The sequence below is a fragment of the Quercus robur genome, chromosome 12 (genome assembly GCF_932294415.1).
Source record: "Quercus robur chromosome 12, dhQueRobu3.1, whole genome shotgun sequence".
Lineage (NCBI taxonomy): Eukaryota > Viridiplantae > Streptophyta > Magnoliopsida > Fagales > Fagaceae > Quercus > Quercus robur.
The window spans coordinates 19612070-19630946 of NC_065545.1; the positions used below are offsets into that span (position 1 = coordinate 19612070).

At 36.0% G+C, this 18877-nt stretch overlaps 1 protein-coding gene and 1 long non-coding RNA gene across 6 annotated transcripts; both read left to right on the plus strand.

Moving 5' to 3' along the window:
• Positions 1–7632: 7632 nt before the first annotated feature.
• Positions 7633–9443, plus strand: LOC126710293 (uncharacterized). 2 transcript variants are annotated; one of them, XR_007649625.1, is made up of 3 exons: positions 7633–7728; positions 7856–7938; positions 8837–9443. It is a non-coding gene; the product is annotated as an uncharacterized LOC126710293 (long non-coding RNA). The 2 variants fall into 2 exon arrangements; XR_007649624.1 differs by having other exon boundaries at positions 7856–7918.
• Positions 9444–12542: 3099 nt separating this feature from the next.
• LOC126709534 (uncharacterized) lies at positions 12543–17992 on the plus strand. 4 transcript variants are annotated; one of them, XM_050409822.1, is made up of 8 exons: positions 12544–12758; positions 13154–13196; positions 14644–14795; positions 14894–15027; positions 15203–15408; positions 15503–15709; positions 16738–16818; positions 17449–17992. In XM_050409822.1, the coding sequence occupies exons 3-8, from the start codon at positions 14702–14704 to the stop codon at positions 17711–17713; spliced, it is 987 nt and encodes a 328-aa protein (XP_050265779.1). In that variant the 5' UTR covers positions 12544–12758; positions 13154–13196; positions 14644–14701; the 3' UTR covers positions 17714–17992. The 4 variants fall into 4 exon arrangements, with proteins under 4 accessions (XP_050265778.1, XP_050265780.1, XP_050265779.1 ...); XM_050409820.1 differs by lacking the exon at positions 13154–13196; XM_050409821.1 differs by lacking the exons at positions 13154–13196; positions 16738–16818 and having other exon boundaries at positions 12543–12758.
• The last annotated feature ends 885 nt before the right edge of the window (positions 17993–18877 follow it).

An 18877-nucleotide genomic window follows, 5' to 3' on the forward strand; every position in this document is an offset into this window, starting at 1 on the left:
CACATGTCCTTTGAACATATCAGACCATACCTCATAAGTCAACAGGGGAGACACCCTTTTCAATGACTTATGGAGCCGAGGCTGTTATTCCTCTGGAGACTGGATTCCCAACTTTGAGAATGAGTTCTTTCACTCCGAACAACAATGATGGGCTGTTAGGGAAAAGCTTAGACTTAATTGAGGAGCGAAGAGAAAATGCCATGGTCCAATTGGCGTATTATCAACATAAGCTCAAGCAAGGTTATGATGCCAACGTGAAATTAAGGCAATTAACACCTGGAGAATTGGTATTAAGGAAGGTTTTGGGTGCTACAAAGAACCCAGCGTGGGGAAAGTTAGGGCCTAACTGGGAATGGTCATATCGCATCACCTCGGTGGCTGGAATATGTGCATATTATCTTGAAGATCTAGATGAAAATGTTGTACCACGCCCCTGGAATGTAAATAACCTGAGAATGTATTATTATTAATGAAAGTTTTCCCTATCATATTGTCATTTATTACATTATGCGTTATACTTCATATTATTTATTTGAATATCAAACAGAACCTTGGTCATACCTGGCTTCTTGGACCATATACCTTGGGTAAACTGATATTTCCAATCACTATTTCTAAGTATTAAACAAAACTTTAGTCATGTCTGGTTCCTCGGACTACATGCTTTGGGTAAATTAATACTTTATAACACATTTCTAAGTGTTAAACAAAATCTTAGTCATGCTTGGTTTCTTGGACCACATGCTTTGGGTAAATTAATACTTTATGACATCTTTCTATGTGTTAAACAGAACCTTAGTCATGCTTGGTTCCTCGGATCACATGCTTTGGGTAAATTAATACTTAATGACATCTTTCTAAGTGTTAAATAGAACCTTAGTCATGCCTGGTTCCTTGAACCACATGTTTTGGGTAAATTAATACTTTATGACATATTTCTAAGTGTTAAACAGAACCTTAGTCATGCTTGGTTCCTCGGACCACATACTTTAGGTAAATTAATACTTCATGTTATTCATTGAAGTGTTAAATAGAACCTTGGTTATGTCTGGCTCCTCGGATCACATGTCTTGGGTAAATTAACATTCTCTATCTATTTTTCTAAGTATTAAAACACATCTCTGGCTATATCTGGCTCCTCGGATCACTTGCCTTGGGTAAGTTAATATCCTTGATTATTTGCATAAGTGTTAAGCAGAACCAGGACTATGTCTGGTCCCTCAGATCTTTTTCTAGTAAGTGTTTTGTTCATCTCCATGAGATTTAGCCTTCCCTGTTGGTGGCTCGGTTCTCAGTACAAGCACATGATCATTTTCTTTGCTATTTATACGTGTTTAATTTATTTGAACTAGCAACAATCTACTACTGTTAGCAACATCATCAATCCTAAGTCTCATCAGATATTACAGGGAAAAAGAAAGATTCATAAAGTAAAAAGTGAAGTCTTTTCATTGAATAAAAGGAAGGTACATTGTATACAACAGCAAACTGCCACCAAAAAAAAAAAAAAAAAAAAAAAAAAGAAAGGAAAAATCCTAAAACTATGCCTTGGTGCGGGGAGGGTCATCTTTGGCATTAGTATCCTTGGCTATGGATTCAGCATCTTTGGCCTTGGCAACAGCATCCTTGGCTTTGGCAGCAGTATCCTTGGCCTTGGAGTCGGCATCCTTGATCTTGAGGGCAGCCTCTTTACCCTTGGCTTCTGGTAGGGCTTTGACCTCCTTGCCTTTGCCCTTATCCTCGAGTTAAGGACCTCCCTGGCTAGCCTCCTTACCCTTGGCCACCTCAGCCTCCTTACTGGGCCCTTTGGAGACTTCGGAAGGAGGAAGAGAGGCCTGAGTGGTGGAGGGCTGCTTCAAGGGGGGAAGGGCAGGAACAGTAGGAGGAAGGACACCACTAGAACTTCTTGAATGTCCTCCGAGAAGAATATGTTCTCAGCAAGCCTCCACTCGGAGGTAGTAGGGACTCTTGCTCGGTTGAGCACTTCTACCTACACCTCCTTGCAGTAATCTCTGCACACCTCCGCCAGCTCATTTGCCAGTCGTATCTCAGTCTCTTGCACCCTACGCTCGTAGGATGCTTGCTCCGAAGCCTTAGCAGCTTCCTTGGTCGTTCGAGCTGCTTCCTTGACCTTCTGCAGGTCTGACTTTAGCTCCAGGACCAGCTATTTCTGAGTAGGTAGCTCTATCTCAGTGTGATAGAGTTTTTTGCGCTGGTCCTCAACTTGGTCCTGGGCATTCTTCAAGCCCACCTTGGCACTCAAACGCGCCCTCTCCTCAGCAACCAGCTTACTAGTAAGCTCTTTATTTTTCTGTTCAAATGTGCCCAAGGCCTTGTTGGCCTCGGTGCAGAGGTTGGCCTCAACCCAGGCATCATTTCGAGCATTCCTAACCCACTTTTCGGCTACAAAAACTTCCTGGATAGCCTGTGCAAAAACAACAAGGGAATACCATGTAAAATAATAATAATAATAATAATAATACATACGTACAATGAATTTGTGATAATAAAGCAAACAGGCAGGGAAACTTAGCATTTAAACTAAAAGGTATGACAGTGAACCTACCAGGGCTAGATCCCTTTTCAAGGATATGAAGAGGTCTGGCTGCCTCATGTGCCTCAGAGCAACCATGTATTTTGTCAGGAGGAGGGGCTACTCCAGGGTCTCAATTACGTAAGAGGAATGCCCTCTCTGAAACTCCCTAATAGAGAAGTTCCATGGAATGACAGCTTCGTCTAACTCCAGCCGAGGAACCTAGATGTGGTGTTGTTGGCACACCTCGGCCACACCCGGGTCCTCCCTGCTCTCCACTGAGGTAGCTCGCCCTTTGTCTTGGGCCATTTTTTGCTTGGTCTCTTGGCGGACCACCTCACCCTCCTCCACTTCCTGCTCTTTCTTCTTCAAATTGGGTATGGGGAGCAGGCCAATAATAGGAGGGGGAGGAGGGGGAAAAGAAAAGGGGGGCTGGGACTTTGGGCCTCCTCAGAAGATGACCCTTTATTCCTCCCCACGAGGAGGTCCTTTAAGCCTTTCCTCGAATTGAGTGACATCTCTTCTTCTTCCTCCTTGGAGCTGTCATCTATTTTTGTAAGTATGAGACCTGGGGTGCGAACACCTGAGATCCTGTCAAACTTGTCCTCCGGGTCTGATATGTGGATGACAGGATTCCCCTGCTCCTCCCTTTCTTCCTCGAGTTGGAATTGGTCTATTTCCTCCTCGAGTGATAAGCATGAGGAAGAAGTTTCTTCCCTTGGAGCCGCTGCTTCAGGGAAGGCAAGTTGAGGAGGCACCTCAACTGGCACAACATCCTCACAGGTAAGGAACCCAGGTACTGAGACGTCTATCTTGCATAGCCAAGGATCGCCTACCCTAATAGCATGGCCCACTTCCTAGAAATTGTCTGATAGCGGTTCGAAGTCTAGGATGAGGTGGACTGCTCTCAGCTGCCTGTCCTCACTCACAAACACCTCAGACCTTAGGACTCTGTTGAGGTCCGCGACGTTGACCAAACTGAGGCGGGGCGCTACATGCCTTTTATCTGCAAAAACAGCCGAGGAACAGAACACGGCCAGACTAATAAAACTCATCATCAAAGGAAAATGAAATACTAAAGGGAAGAGTAGCAAAGCTAAAAGAACTAAATCTCGTGTCAAGGGACCTAACCTTAGGGTACCCCACCTGGCTCTCCCTCCCGAGTTGGACAGTAAAGACCGTTGTGCCATTCCCCAGAGGCGATTAAATAGTCGTCCTTCATGCTCTTGTTGGACTTGGGAAGACACGATACAAGCCTAACAATGAAGGACTTGGACTTAAGGTAATACCCCGAGTAAGCAAGTGAATGACACTCGTACATATGGACGACATCGTGCCAGGGTGAGTCTCAAACCCATTTGCTTGTTGAGAGCATCGACGCTACCTAAAACTCTAAATAGGTTGGGCGTGCACTAGTGAGGACACAGCCTATGGTTGATTAGGTAGTCTCAGGTTACCCTACCCATGGGAAACGTCATTCCTCCTTCTATTAAGGCGATCATAGGAATCACAGCCTCCCCTTCATTTCTATCTATAACCACCTTATCTGAAGCACAATACCGCAGGGCAACTCCCTGTGGAATGTGATATTTTGCCCTAAAACCCTCCATAACGACCGGTGCTTGAATCTACCCATCTAAGCAAACTAAGGGGAAGTAAGGGAAATGTTTTTAAAAAGGAACTGAAGATTAAAAGGCCGAGGAGGTTGGCTGAGAAGGGATGAACTTAAGAATGTAGAGACTTATGAAAATGAAAACATGTGACACTTCAGGAACTTCTTGAGAGTTGGGAGATTTGGGAAGTCTTGAAAGCTTGAGAGTTTGAAAATCTTAAGATTTTGCAAATTTGTGAAGTAAAAGAAAAAGTAAACCCACTACGTGCCTTATATAGGAGGCAGAATTAAGAGAGAGTTATCCCGCTTAAAATTCAAGGAGAAATACCAGCCGTAGGATTTGCTTCTCATCATAAGATGCGGGGAACAAAGCACCACCTAGAGCATTTAATGAGACGTCGCGGGCTCCGAAGCATCAGGAACAATCACGGGACACGCAAAGCAATGTTCTCACGTGTGGAAATCAAAGAAACATATGGGTTCAATTACCAGAGTCAAAACCCCACTTTTTCTCCTCGGATATGAGGGAAAAAACCAGAGTTTTGAGGGGATATTGTATGATTGATGGGTCCAAGAATATATGTTGGGCCTTGGTCCTTGTCTGAGGACGCTTAGTGGTCCGAGGACAGATAAACAGTAATGAAGATGTGAAACTCAGAGCTCCGTGAGCGAGCTACGAACGGGAAGGCTGGGGAAGGCAGGCCGAGGAGGAGTATCTCCTCAGCTAAACTAAGCCAAGGGCAAAAAGTGTGTTCTGTCTAAAGCGGCGTTCCAGGAAGTTCTGTTGATAAGGATATGCATTGTGAACGTAAAGGACAAATGGGGAGCTGGGAAATATCTAAGGGAAAGCTGCTATCACCGCATTAAATGTTTTGCAGCTAACTCTCTGGCTGCATTAATGAGGAAGTGATACCTGAACAGTAGTTTTCAGCCTTACAGCTACTCCCAAAAGACTTTAGGAAGGTGCTGATGTGACAAGGATCAACACCAACAATCTGCTTTACACGTAAATGACAGAGATGAAAGGAAAAAGATAGTATAAAATAAAAGGGAGGCTTTGAGAGAAAAGGAGAGAAGATCAGAGAGGAAAGAAACACCATAGCAATTAGCACTGTATTTGTAACCAACTCCAAAATAATATATACAAGAACTGATCTCCTTGGACTGTGCCGAGGGTGATTTGCTTTAGATAAAACCAGTTTACTTTTACTTTATTGTCATTTTGATCTATTATAATTGCTACCCAACTCATTAGAACTTAGTTTTCCAATCCACTCTTTACAAATTCATTATATTGGACTCATTGGGCCTAAATCCACTTACTTTTTGGGCTTAGGACTTAAACCGTGTTCTTACAATAATCATAATGGATACTATTCCCTAAAGAAAAATATAGGTACCGTAGAATTTTGCCACAAAAAAATGATGAGATGATTTTAAAATCTCCACGTGCTTATGATACACATTGGGGTTAAAAAAAAAATAAATAAATAAACTGTATTAATTTGTTGAGACTTCAGAGGTTCCGTCCAATAGTTTAATATTATTACTAACCCAAAAAAAAGTATATATGACTTTATGCCCAAATTATTATCAATCAAATTTCTACTTGTTTGACTTTTATAGCGTTATCATTTATCAGCAAAGATCTCTTGCCCAAGAACCACACCAAAAAAAAAAAAAAAAAAAAAAAGTATGTGTTTATATATATATATATATATATATATATATATATATATGAAGCACCCATGCTCCAAAAGCAAATAAAGAAAATCAGCCAATATATGCACGTCTATTAAAATAAAAATAAAATAATTAGTGAGCTTCACAAAGATTTTTTATTTTTTGGTGCACTTTTATTTTGGGATAAATTAACAGAGCTTTAATAAACAAAAAATTATTAGGTAGAACCAAGCATTCAGAGGCCCATTTACGATAGAATATGGGCCGCTTCAAAAACTGATTTTTTTTTAACCCAATAGATTCCCTGCGGGCCAGCCCCTTCACTGGTTTTTGGAGTTCCACACTACTTCCACTTGGTAATCATTTCACGTATATGTACAGAATGAACATATTAATCAAACCATAATCTACGAGACTTTACCAATTTGGTTTCGGATTTACCCTAATAAATTTGCATAATAATTTTTTTAAAAGAATATTAGCTACATGACAATATTTTGTAATTGTTGACACAATTTTTATAATGGTAGCAATATTACTTTTACATGAATTCATTATTAATACTAATTTTATTACACATCAATCACAATAATTTGTGTACTTCTTTTATAAAAAAAATTAAAAAAATCATATTCCTTAACTTGCTTGACATACGAGTGCAAAGATGACTGCTTGCTTTATAGCAATTATATTCATTTGGGTTTCAAAAAGTCATTTCCATTCTTCCTCACCCCCACACACACTTCATTGAATTCACTTTAAACTTGCTTTGGATATAAATCCTTTGAGTATCTAGAAATGTTTTCATTATTCCCAATAAGACAGCTACATAGGAAATCACTTCTTCCTAAGCATGCCCTGAATAAAATAAGACAACATTCTCCCATCAAAAAAAAAAAAATAAATAAGACAACATCCACCTTGAGAATGAAATTCTACTCATTGTTCTTCTGTTTTACCAAAAAAAAAAAAAATTTATGCAGCTGTTAAATAATTTATTTGAATGATTTGATAATCTATTATTCTAATAATGATCTATGCAACTATTCATTCCTTAGATTAAACTTCAACTATGCACAAAGAGTTAACTATAAATATTTCTTAGTTCATGATCCCTCTTACCTAGTTGTAATAAAAAATAATAATATACCTGTTCAGTTTAAAATTGAAATGGGTTAGGATTATGAATTTATTATCTATAATTTGATGCTTAAGTCGATTCCAAGATTATTCTCAAAAAAAAAAAGTCGATTCCATGATAATTACAAGTTCATTCCATACATGGACAAACCAAAATATGATTAGGTTATCTTATATATTATAATTATGTGAAGAGCTTATTCGAGCATATTTAAATAAATGCTATATTTACATGTGGTCATAATTGGACATGCATCTCACTCGTTATTTGTGACTCTATTTATCTCTTTGGACTTTTTATTAAATTGAGAAATATGTTTGATTGTCTATTTTGTGTATAATTACTAAGACTAACCTCTTATACACCTCTTAATTTTAATGAATGGAAAACAAAATCTTTATTATAAATTGGACACTCTTTGTTTCAAAGCATAGGAATGAGATTATAGTCTCACATAAATTAGTGTCACTCTATAAATTCAACCAATGTAACTAAATGATTGAAATTTAATGGACAAATCTAAGATACAAAACATAAAAATGAGTTTCCAATGGCCAAGTCTTGGGTCAACAAAACTTTGATATTGAGTTTGAGTCCTCCTAATCTTTTACTAATAAATGCATTGGTACCTAATTTCCTTCGTGTTGCCTTGGGCCCATAGCATAGGATTGTCACTCTCCCCTCTCGTGTGGTTTCCTCTATCTCTCTCTACATCTCTCTTTGTTCGCGAAATCTGTCGTTTATCGCCTCTAAATTTCGGTACATCCCTTTTTTTCATTCATTTTTCCATCTGGTTTTTATTTTTTATTATATATATTTAAAATTTCCGTTTGGTCCCTTTATTGCTTGACTGTTTTTAATTTTTGGTTCCCTTTTGGTTTCGCAGGTTTGCTAGGAACACAACCCAGTAGGTTTTAATTCTTCTATTACTCCTTTTGGTCACTAGCAGGTGAGAAAACTATGATGATTGTATATACTTAAACCATGAAACTTCTTTGATTATCTATGTTGCCATGTTGGTTGATGTTTTTATTGATCCCTGTTCATTATGTAAGGCAAATTTAGACAGTAGTCAATTTTTTTCCTAAATTATAAATAAGTAAGTTTGTTCATTTGTAAAAAATAGTGTTGATCTACTGTTTATTTATTTATTTTAGGTTGGATGGGAGTGAAGATAAAGAATTTTAATTTATACATGGGCTTGTTATGAGTATCACCTTGTAGTACATTCTTGGATGTTAGTAGCTGGTCATAATTTTTATTCTATTTTGAGTCCACCCCTGCACTAGATTATTTTTCATGAAAATGATTGATGTGAATTCAATTAAGTTTCAAAATGAGAGTAATAAGTTGGAACTTAGTGGACCTCATCAATCATGTACAACATGTGATGATAAATCCTAACCCTTTTTTCCTACTTTTTTTTTTCTAAGAAAAAAAATTGTTAGTGATGGTGAAAAAAGAGTCAGGAGATTCTTGAGCACATCAGAATAGTATACTTCTTTATTCTCAATTACTCAGGAAATTTGACTTTCAAGAAGTTGGAAATTTATTTGGCCTGGGGGTCCATTTGCTTTTCACGTATTCTAGGATTCTATGACTTCTAGATCCCTTGCATCTTTTCTACATGTGTACTTTTGCATTATGTTTCTTTATTCCCTGTAATTTGATGCTTTACTCATTTGATAGTTGTTTTTTTAATTATGGTGAGTAAAATATCATTGACATGTGAACAAAGATATTAAGAATAAACTTTATACATCAAAGAATAATAATTTTTAATCTATTTATTCATATAGATTTTGTTAATTTTGTTATTGCCAGTACAAACTTATTGTTTCCTAATATTAGTGTATTCCATAATCAGGATATTGACTCAAAGCATTGGTCTCCTCTCGTATACATTTTTATCACGAACAGGCCATGACAGAATAGTACTACACATGGCTAATTTTTATCATTGAGCATTGCTTGGCATCAGTCGATAGGCAAAAGCAACCATGGCTAATTTTTCTTGCACATCGAGCACTTGGTTATTCATCTAGTATCAGTTATGAAGTTGAAGGATCATTTGAGGAACCAATGGGGAGGGAGGGCCTGCAAAATTACCAAAATTGGTGATTTTCTTGGAACTGAAAAAGAAGTACTTGTGGTGAGGACTTTTGCTTCAGAATATAGCAGTCTTAGAAAGGATGGTTATATCTTGGTCTAAAGAATCTCAGGGCAAGGTCAAAAGAAAAAGGCAGTTAATGATCATCTACTAACACTTCCGAAAGGGTCACTGAATGATCACTGGGTATCAGTGACTTCTGGAAGTGAGGAGTATTGTCTTAAACATATGTGTAGAAATCAGTATGAAGAAAGTCTATTCAGATGTGAAGATGATAGGTAAAAGACTTGATAGAAGCCTTCATCAGTTGTAAATTTTCTTGCTATTTGTTAATATTTAATTTAATAAGGTTTTTTGTGTGTTTCTTTATATCTTCATTTGACTTTTATGGTGCTTACATGTTATTCTAGTTGATTAGGAGTTTAAAGATAAGGTTTTGAGAGCTGATGTAGTTCTTTTATGGCGCTTACTGATTATTCCATTTTTTTTTTAATACATTATCAGCTATTGGCAATTATGAGATTGTTTTTTACCTCTCTAGAGTGGAGTTTGATAATTTTTTTTTTTTTTTTTTTTTTTGGGTTCCAACTTTGGCATGTACAATTTACAGCTAGAATTCAAACACAAACAGAGATTGTTCATGAAAAGAGCTTCTTGGACACAAACATAAGTCCAGACTTCATTATGATTGGTACGTAAGAACCTTTAGACAACGGTAGCTTTGACATGGAGAAGCTCTCAAAAAAAAAAAAAAGTGATTAAATTATTAACTAAGATATGTAATTAGTCATTGCTCATTAAATAACCATAAACAAAACGACCAATCACCAAAATGATAAATGCCCATCAAAACCAAACCACAAACAAACACAAATCCTCACAAAAAATCAATAAAAATGCGAACTTTATCAAATTCTTGTAACAGAATAGAGGAAACCAAAAAAAGTCAACTTGGAATGAACAAACCTCACAAATGCCATCATCAAGCAATTTTGGTGAAAAAATGAAGCACAAATCAAAAAAATTTGGGGAAATTTCAAACCAACTCTATCATATCTGAAAATGGGTTTCAATCGTTGCCGTGTAAAACCCCTTTCCCTGCACTGATGAGATCAATTAATGGTGAGGTCTTTTCTGAAAATGGATCAAAGTCGAAGAGAGAGGAAAGAAAACATAGTCGAGAGAGAGAGAGAGAGAGAGAGAGAGAGAGAGAGAGAGAGAGAGAGAGAGAGAGAGAGAGAGAGGGAACGCAGGACAGCAAATAAACAATGGATTTCTTTTGTTTGGCGAGAACAATTCCCTCGCTAGAGTTGGTGAGGAACCGTTCATGGCTTAGGGATCTGTTTCTTCTTTTGTGGGTCTTGCTTAGGGTTTTGTTTAGTAATCGTCACTCTAGATAGGTTTTTGTGGATGGTTTGGACGAGAAGAATTTGAGAGACGAAATTGGAGAGAAGTGTAGACTATAGAAAAACCGAGAGAGAGAAGAAGAAAGTCAAAGATTCAGAAATTGAGAGTAGAGACTGAAAATTTTTTATTATATGAAAGTGCAGCCACACATGATGGTGGTATTACTCAATGTAAATATAGTACCATTAAATGTGAGAGAAAATAAGACTATCAGGGAATGTGATAAAAGTGCAGTGACATATGGTGTTGGTGTTGCACAATGTGAAGATAGTACAATCAAATGTGAGGAAAAAAAAAATGAAGAAACCACTAAATGTGATAAAAATACAGTTACATGTGATGTTGGTATTGCGCAATGTGGGGATGGTACCATAAAATGTGAGAAAAAAATAAGGGAACCATCGAATATGACAAAAGTACAGTCACATGTGATGTTGGTACTAAGTAATATGAGACTGGTACCATAAAATGTGAGGAAAAAAAACAAGGGAACAACTGAATGTGATAAATATTCAGTCACATGTGATGTTGTTACTACGCAATGTGAGGCTGGTACTATAAAATGTGAGAAAAAAAATAAGGGAACCACCGAATGTGACAAAATATAGTCACAGGTGATGTTGATACTGCACAATGTGAAGATGGTACCATAAAATGTGAGAAAAAAAAATAAAGGAACCATTGAATGTGACAAAAGTACAGTCATATGTGATGTTGGTACTACGCAATGTGAGGTTGGTACTATAAAATGTGAGAAAAAAAATAAGGGAACTACCGAATGTGACGAAAATATAGTCACAGGTGATGTTGGTACTACGCAATGTGAGGATGGTACCATAAAATGTGAGAAAAAAATAAAGAAACTATCGAATATGACAAAAGTACAGTCACATGTGATGTTGGTACTATGTAATGTGAGGCTGGTAACATAAAATGTGAGAAAAAATAAGGGAATCACCGAATGTGACAAAAGTATAGTCACATGTGATGTTGGCACTGCACAATGTGAGAATAGTATCATAAAATGTGAGGAAAAAAAAGGAATCATCAAATGTGACAAAAGTACAGTCACATGTAATGTTGGTACCATGCAATGTGAGGCTAGTACCATAAAATGTGAGAAAAAAAATAAGGGAACCATTGAATGTGACAAAAGTACAGTCACATGTGATATTGGTACTACGCAATGTGAGGTTGGTACCATAAAATGTGAGAAAAAAAAAGGAACCACCGAATGTGACAAAAGTACAGTCACATGTGATGTTGGTACTACGCAATGTGAGAATGATACCATAAAATATGAGAAAAAAAAAAGGGAACCATCGAATGTGACAAAAGTACAGTCACATGTGATGTTAGTACTGTGCAATGTGAGGCTGGTACCATAAAATGTGAGGGAAAAAAAATAAGGGAACCACCGAATGTGACAAAAGTACAGTCACATGTGATATTGGTACTGTGTAATGTGAGGATGATACCATAAAATGTGAGAAAAAAATAAGGGAACCATTGAATGTGACAAAAGTACAATCACATGTGATGTTGATACTGCGCAATGTGAGGATGATACCATAAAATGTGAGAAAAAAAATAAGGGAACCATTGAATATGACAAAAATACAGTCACATGTGATGTTGGTACTGCACAATGTGAGGATTGTACCATCAAATGTGAGAAAAAAAATAAAGGAACCACCGAATGTGACAAAAGTACAGTTACATGTGATGTTGGTACTACGCAATGTGAGAACAGTACTATCAAATGTGAGAAAAAAAAGGGAACCACCGAATGTGACAAAAGTACAGTCATTTGTGATGTTGGTACTACACAATGTGAGGATGGTACTATCAAATCTGAGAAAAAATAAGGGAACTACCAAATGTGACAAAAGTACAGTTACATGTGATGTTAGTATTATACAATATAAAGATGGTACTATCAAATATAATGTTTTAGTAACTGGATATAGTAAGTTGCTTACTAATGGTACCGTACCCCAACAAATAAAAGAGAGGGGTACACTAGAATTACCCTTATATTATATATATAACCCTAATTTTGCTGTGACTAATGAGTATGAGTGACTAATCTGACATATCTGTGCTCTGATAGAATATCCAGCTTGACCTTCTTCAAGAACATTGCCTACTCATTTTTATCAAATTCCCGCCATTTTCAGATTCTTCAATCCAGGAAGTTCGTTTGAGAGCTTTCTTTCATCTCTATGGCCTTTGAAGCAGAATCAGACTTTTCGAAGCAACTAACCACCAGGTCCCATTTTCTCTCTCTATCTCTTACACTTTCTCTAACACTAATTGTATGCAATTTGTGCAAGTTTTAAGGCAGTCTATTGCATGTTTTCAAATGGGTATGTTTGGTTCTTGAGAAAGGTGGAGAAAATAAAAATGTGAGCTTTGAGTTCTGAAGTTTCTTTGATTGTGTATGGGTTTTATCAATTTGTTGATTAGTATTTTGCAAGTGGGTTCTCTCTCCTTTTATGCAATTTGTGTAGTTTTGAGGCAGGTTATTGCATGTGTTCAAATGGGTATGTTTGGTTACTGAGAAAGAGCTGGAAAAGTAATTGGAAATTTAGAGTTTTTTTTATTTTTATTTTATTAGTATTTTGCAAGTAGCTTCCAATTCTCTCCCTGTCTTCGTTTATGCAGTTTGTGAGGCTTTGAGGCAGTTAATTCCATGCGAATCAAATGGGTATGTTTGGGGGAAATTTGGGTTTTAGATTTAAACAATATTTTGAAAACAAAAGTTGCCTTGGTTTTTCCATTGGGGAACACTGTTATGTTTGTATCTATTTATTTATAGTAATTTCTTAACTGTTATACGGTTCCTAGCTATGTTTGGTTGCTGAGAAAATCCTCCTCCCTCCCCCCCAAAAAAAAAGAAGCAAAATTTAATTTTGATGGTTCTTTTGCTCTTGCTTGAATATTCATGTACTGTTTTGTTTAATGTGTATCCATGTTCAGTAATGTGCTGGTGTATACTTTAAGGAATGTCTTTTGATTGCAAGGGGTCAGGGTAGTTGAGAAGGGTCAGGGTTAATGCAAGCAAGTGTATGACTTACCAAACTATATTTCAATATTGTTATAATTATCAATTGTAGGTTTTAGAATCTTTATTAAAGGTGAGGAATATAGAAGTGAGCTATTCTTAAAATTTTATAATTCTATTGGCCCTCCCTTTTGTGCTTGGTTTGTTTTCCTTTTTCCTACTGTTGCTGCTGCCTTAGAGCCTGTCCTTGCTGTATTTAGCACACCGAGGTAGAGTAGTATTTTAGAACTTGGAATATTTTCAACTTGCTTAGAGAATCTCATTAAATCACTACAAGTCTACATCTAATATATTTATTTTATATTGTTATGCGTTGCTTTATTTGAAAAAGTAAAAATAAATTTACATGATGTAATGTTTTAAAGTAAACCAAATCTCAATGGAACTCTCCCCCTAACAATATCATATGTTGCTATAATTAAGTTAGCCCCTCTTTGGACCAAACATTCTCTTATTCAAATATCATGAAATTCCATAGTTCTTGCATATAAATAGGAAAACTGAGATTGTGAGGGCTTTACAACTATCAGGAGTTTTTGGTTGTTTTAAAATTTTCATTTATCTGCCGATTTGATGGTGGCTGATTTCAGATTTCACATTTTGTATTTCTGTGCATATGTTTTTGAGGGGTTATCCAGCTAGCACTTCCAAACTTGTTAAAATGGTTGTAAGAAAGTCACACTCAATGCACAAGGACTTTTGTGTTTCTGGGAGGCGGGTTGGTAGGGGACCTACCCCAAATTTTGAAGAGGCACTTTAACACTAGTTGAAGATGGAAAATGAGGTTCCTGTTGTTTGATCGTATTTTGTGGAAAAATGGCTTATTGGAGGCCAGATCCTTTGATTCTTTTTTCTTGCATTGCAGTACTCCCCTGCATGGATACTATTCAAAATACTATTCAGTCTTCTGTCTTCTCATGTCTTGTGTTATAATGTCTCAAATTTGAACAAGTAACATGTCTTGACAAACTGTACAAATTGATGTTAACAAGTGAAGGATATTGCTGTGAGGTTGATTTTGTCTGTTGGTTATGTAATATATTGACTTGGCTCCATATGATTGAAGGATTTTTGAAACACTTGTTTACAGGCACAAATGTTCTGCCTGCTTCAAGCAGTATAACAAAAAGGAGCATCTTGTTGAGCACATGAAGGTCTCATACCACTCAGTTCATCAGCCTAGATGCGGGGTGTGTCTGAAGCACTGTAAATCTTTTGAATCACTGAGGGAGCATGTTATTGGTGAGATATTATTTCATATGCATTCTGATCCAGAGTATTGGATGTTTGTATGGGTTTATCTCCTAAGTTGCTTATCTCATATGTTCTGTATCATTTAGGTCCATTGCCAAAAGAAAGTTGTTCAAGGGTCTTCTCTGAACAAGGCTGTAATCTTTGCTTGAAAGTTTTTGATAGCCCCATTTCTCTCGGTGAGCATAAGAGAAGTTGCCAACTACCTGCACCTAGTCCTATAGTAAGTTGATGAGTGTGAACTTCAAGCACCGTACAAAATTTAAAAGTTTATAATCTTCTGGTACTTCTAAATGCTCTTTTCCTTTAATCAATTGATCAATCAAAGACACTCAGCAGCAATTGTATCTAGACATGCAAACTCAAATGGTCATATACTTTGTGTTGAACTGTTTCAGGGAACCATGAAATTGCCATATTCAAACCCAATTGTTGTAAGCCACAATGGCAGAGGTCCTGGAGCAATTGCCATAGATTGTGAAATGGTTGGAGGTGGAGATGATGGAACGTTGGACCTTTGTGCTTTAGTGTGTCTAATTGATGAAGATGAGAATGTGATTTTCCACACATATGTGCGTCCTCAAATTCCTGTCACTAATTACAGGTATTTGTATGCTCTATATCATCCTTGATTTCTTTAGAAGAATTATCACGAATTGGCCCACTTATAATTCACATGTCACCATAAATATTTTCAGATTCGAAATAACTGGGTTAACTGAAGAGCATCTAAGAGATGCCATGCCACTAAAGTTAGTTCAAGAAAAAATTTTGCAAATTCTGTACAATGGAGAATCTATTGTGAGGGCAAGGATGCAGGGTGGAAAGGCTAGGCTTCTTGTGGGGCATGCATTGGAGCATGATTTGGATTGCTTAAGAATGACTTATCCTGATAACCTGCTGAGGTATTAGAAACTCTTTCTAGATGCCAGACTTAGTTTATGAAGCAAGTGCATCTTAAAATTTCATCTTGAGAAATGTACAAGATTGCAGTTATAATTGAATGAAACTATTATGTCATATCATATATTCTGCTTCAGGATCAGCATATGCAACTGGCAACTTAGTGGACTACTTATCTGCTACACCATATCAAGTAGTTGATATGGGACTTTCGTTATTGAGTTAGCCATACACTTCACACGTTTCTAGCGATTCACATGGCATCATCAAATGATACAAGTCTTGGATAAGAATCTACAACACCCTAGAACGCCCTTGTTGACGATCCTTTACTCCGACAATTTAATTGTCTGTTTAAAAAAAAAAATCATTTTATTTCTTTAAAGTGTATTCCGATTGAGTCTATTTTTTTTTCTTATAACCTTTAATGAGTCTCTTTTTTGTTGTCACAGTATTATCAATTTGTCATAGGATTTCAAAATATTAACAACATTTGCATTATCTTAATGGAACTGAAGTTTTGCAGCAAAGACTGGATTTTTACCTTCAATTGTAATGGAAAACATAGAAAATTATCCTTAAAAAAAAATCTTCATTTGCTTTCAACACATCTTAACTCTATATAAGATTAAAGATTGATAATAGTATATAAATATTATACTTCTACCCCCTTCCCTTCTTAAATATCATCCATAATTTCTAGCTTGCCCCAAAGTTTCTCTGAAATTAATGGTATCACTCTTTTTTGGTCAATATCATAGGGGCCAGATAGTCCACTTCTTTTTTCTTAGTTCAGCCAAAACTAGAAGTGCTGGGCCTCAATCATTGTAAATTTTTGGAGAAGCTAAGTAGTTTTACTAGCATATATTTAATTTAGACTTAAAAGCTTTGCATGAAGATCAAAGTTTCTGAATCAAACTTCCAAGTTTTGGAAAGTTGGAACACATTACGCTATACTTTCACTTAGCAGATTTTTATTGGAGATTAAAGTTTGTTTTTGATGGTTACCATTTTGTTTCTTTTAATGCAGGGATACGGCAAAGTACCCTCCATTGATGAAAACAAATCTGGTTTGCCACTCACTCAAGTACCTCACCCAAAAATATCTAGGGCAAGTTCTTCTCAGTTGTTTTATTGATAATGATCTTGAGTTTTCCTTGGTTTTCTAAATAATCTCTTTGGTTTTCAATGGTTTTTATCTGAAGAAGCTTGGTCATAACACTTAATTTTGTACTTCTTGTACTAGTGTTGTGCTTGTATTGCATTCTTGATATCTTAAAACATGTTCATATTAGTTATATAATGGAACCACAATTTTGGCATATTTGCCCCACGGAACACTTGATGTTGCTATCATAATGCTGATGTTGTTGTTGGGAATTGTTTTTTTATTTTTATTTTTATTCTAAACATATTTGTCCCCATACAAAGTAGAAAGAACAAAAATAGTCTTATCTGGAAGATTACAAGGGACTTCAAGAAAGGATGAAGAAAGAGTCTTTATCTCTCTGAAATATGTTTCTTGTGGTAAACATCAATCTTGACTCATTCAACTTAATCTTCATCGAGCATAGTTGATTTATATGTGAATGATATCAATCTTCATAAGGAACCCATGATTTGGTTTAGGGATCTCCATGATGCACTTTACATAGAATTGATACTATTATTTGCTTGAAAAAGTAGAACTTTGTGAGTGTTTTAGTTAATATTTTAGGATCACAATGTTTTGATTTTTCAGGTACAATATCCAGACAAGCTTTCATGATCCATATATAGATAGTGTGTCTGCAATGAGATTGTACAAGAGAATGCGTGCCCAAGATCATCCGAATGATGCTAGTGAGATATCAACTGATGCCTACAAATCCCAAAACGTTACCAGCAAATTTGATTCTTTAAGAGCTAAGGAACTTGAGCAGATGAGCCCAGATGAGCTATATGAAATTTCAAGACCAAACTATAAATGTTGGTGTCTGGACTCAAGCCAAGCAATACAGCCATAGCAATTGATTTCTTTCATCTATCAGACTCGTTGATCTTCTCAGAGCATGGAAGGCTATCATTTTTTAATTACATTTTATTGAGGTTGGAGAGGAATATAGTTTCAAAGTAGCCCATTCTTAGGAATAGATTGGTGTTGGAGCTATAGTAGGAGTTCTACATATTCGGAGGGATCTTACTAGAGTGTTAATATTGTTTGATACTTTCCACAAGAAAAAATAAAAATGAAGAACTTGCTGTGTAAATTAACATTTTTTTTTCAACAGGGTGTCGTAAACACAGATTTCTGTTTTTCCACTGAAATGCTCATTGTACAGGGTTGAATTCCAACATCTGCAAATGCAGGGGAAAGATAACCAAGATGATGTCCTTAATCTCTCATTTTTATGTGATTTAATTTATGCAATCTGTTTGGCCTCTCTATAGAAAGGTTTATGTTAGTCATCAAATGTACTTTGGAGTGGTCACCAGAATTCTCAATAGTAATTGGAATAATTTTCTGGGGTTATTTGTAGAAGGCGCAGAACTTAGCTGCAGTTTTGCCCTTGCAGAAGTTGTCAATAAGATGGATGGATGTCCTAATAAATTCAGTAGTCACTTCTTACTTCCTAAGATCACAGCTAGTAATAATTTATATCACAAGTTTTTATTGCTGGATTTGAAAAACTAGATGTTTGAAAATTTTAATTACCCTAAATTTCTTATAAGATATATTTATGTTTTTCATAGAAACTGTGAAATGTATGTAAGACAACTTAGAGTAGAAAACTAAATATTTATAAAATAAAATAAAATAACAGACAGTTTTAGAATGTTCTGTTGTGTTACTCTCATTTTTAAAAGCTATTAATCAATTTGATTATCATATGAATGTAACAAGTTCAAAACACGAAACGTTTAACGGCTTTTCAGTTTAAGTTCTTTACAGCTAAAATTTTTATAATAAAACCATACATTTTTACAACAATCCTAAACTGGAAATTAGATGCATTTCTTTTTTATGATAATTGAATTCAATATAGTTCAATATTAGTTCTGTAAAGTTTTTGTTTCAAGCAAATTTTCCTCAAAAAAAAAAAAAAAATGAGAAGCAAATTCTTCAAATTTATGACAAATCTTTTCTTATATTGATTTCTTATTCGATGATAAAAAATTTTACCAATTGA

Excerpts from the sequence above, each read along its gene's own strand:
- LOC126709534 (XM_050409820.1), top strand. The coding sequence starts at position 12,712 with ATGGCCTTTGAAGCAGAATCAGACTTTTCGAAGCAACTAACCACCAG. Across the intron at positions 15,710-16,737 it reads TATCCTGATAACCTGCTGAG|GGATACGGCAAAGTACCCTC; the intron begins GTATTAGAAACT and ends CTTTTAATGCAG. Across the intron at positions 16,819-17,448 it reads CTCACCCAAAAATATCTAGG|GTACAATATCCAGACAAGCT; the intron begins GCAAGTTCTTCT and ends TTGATTTTTCAG.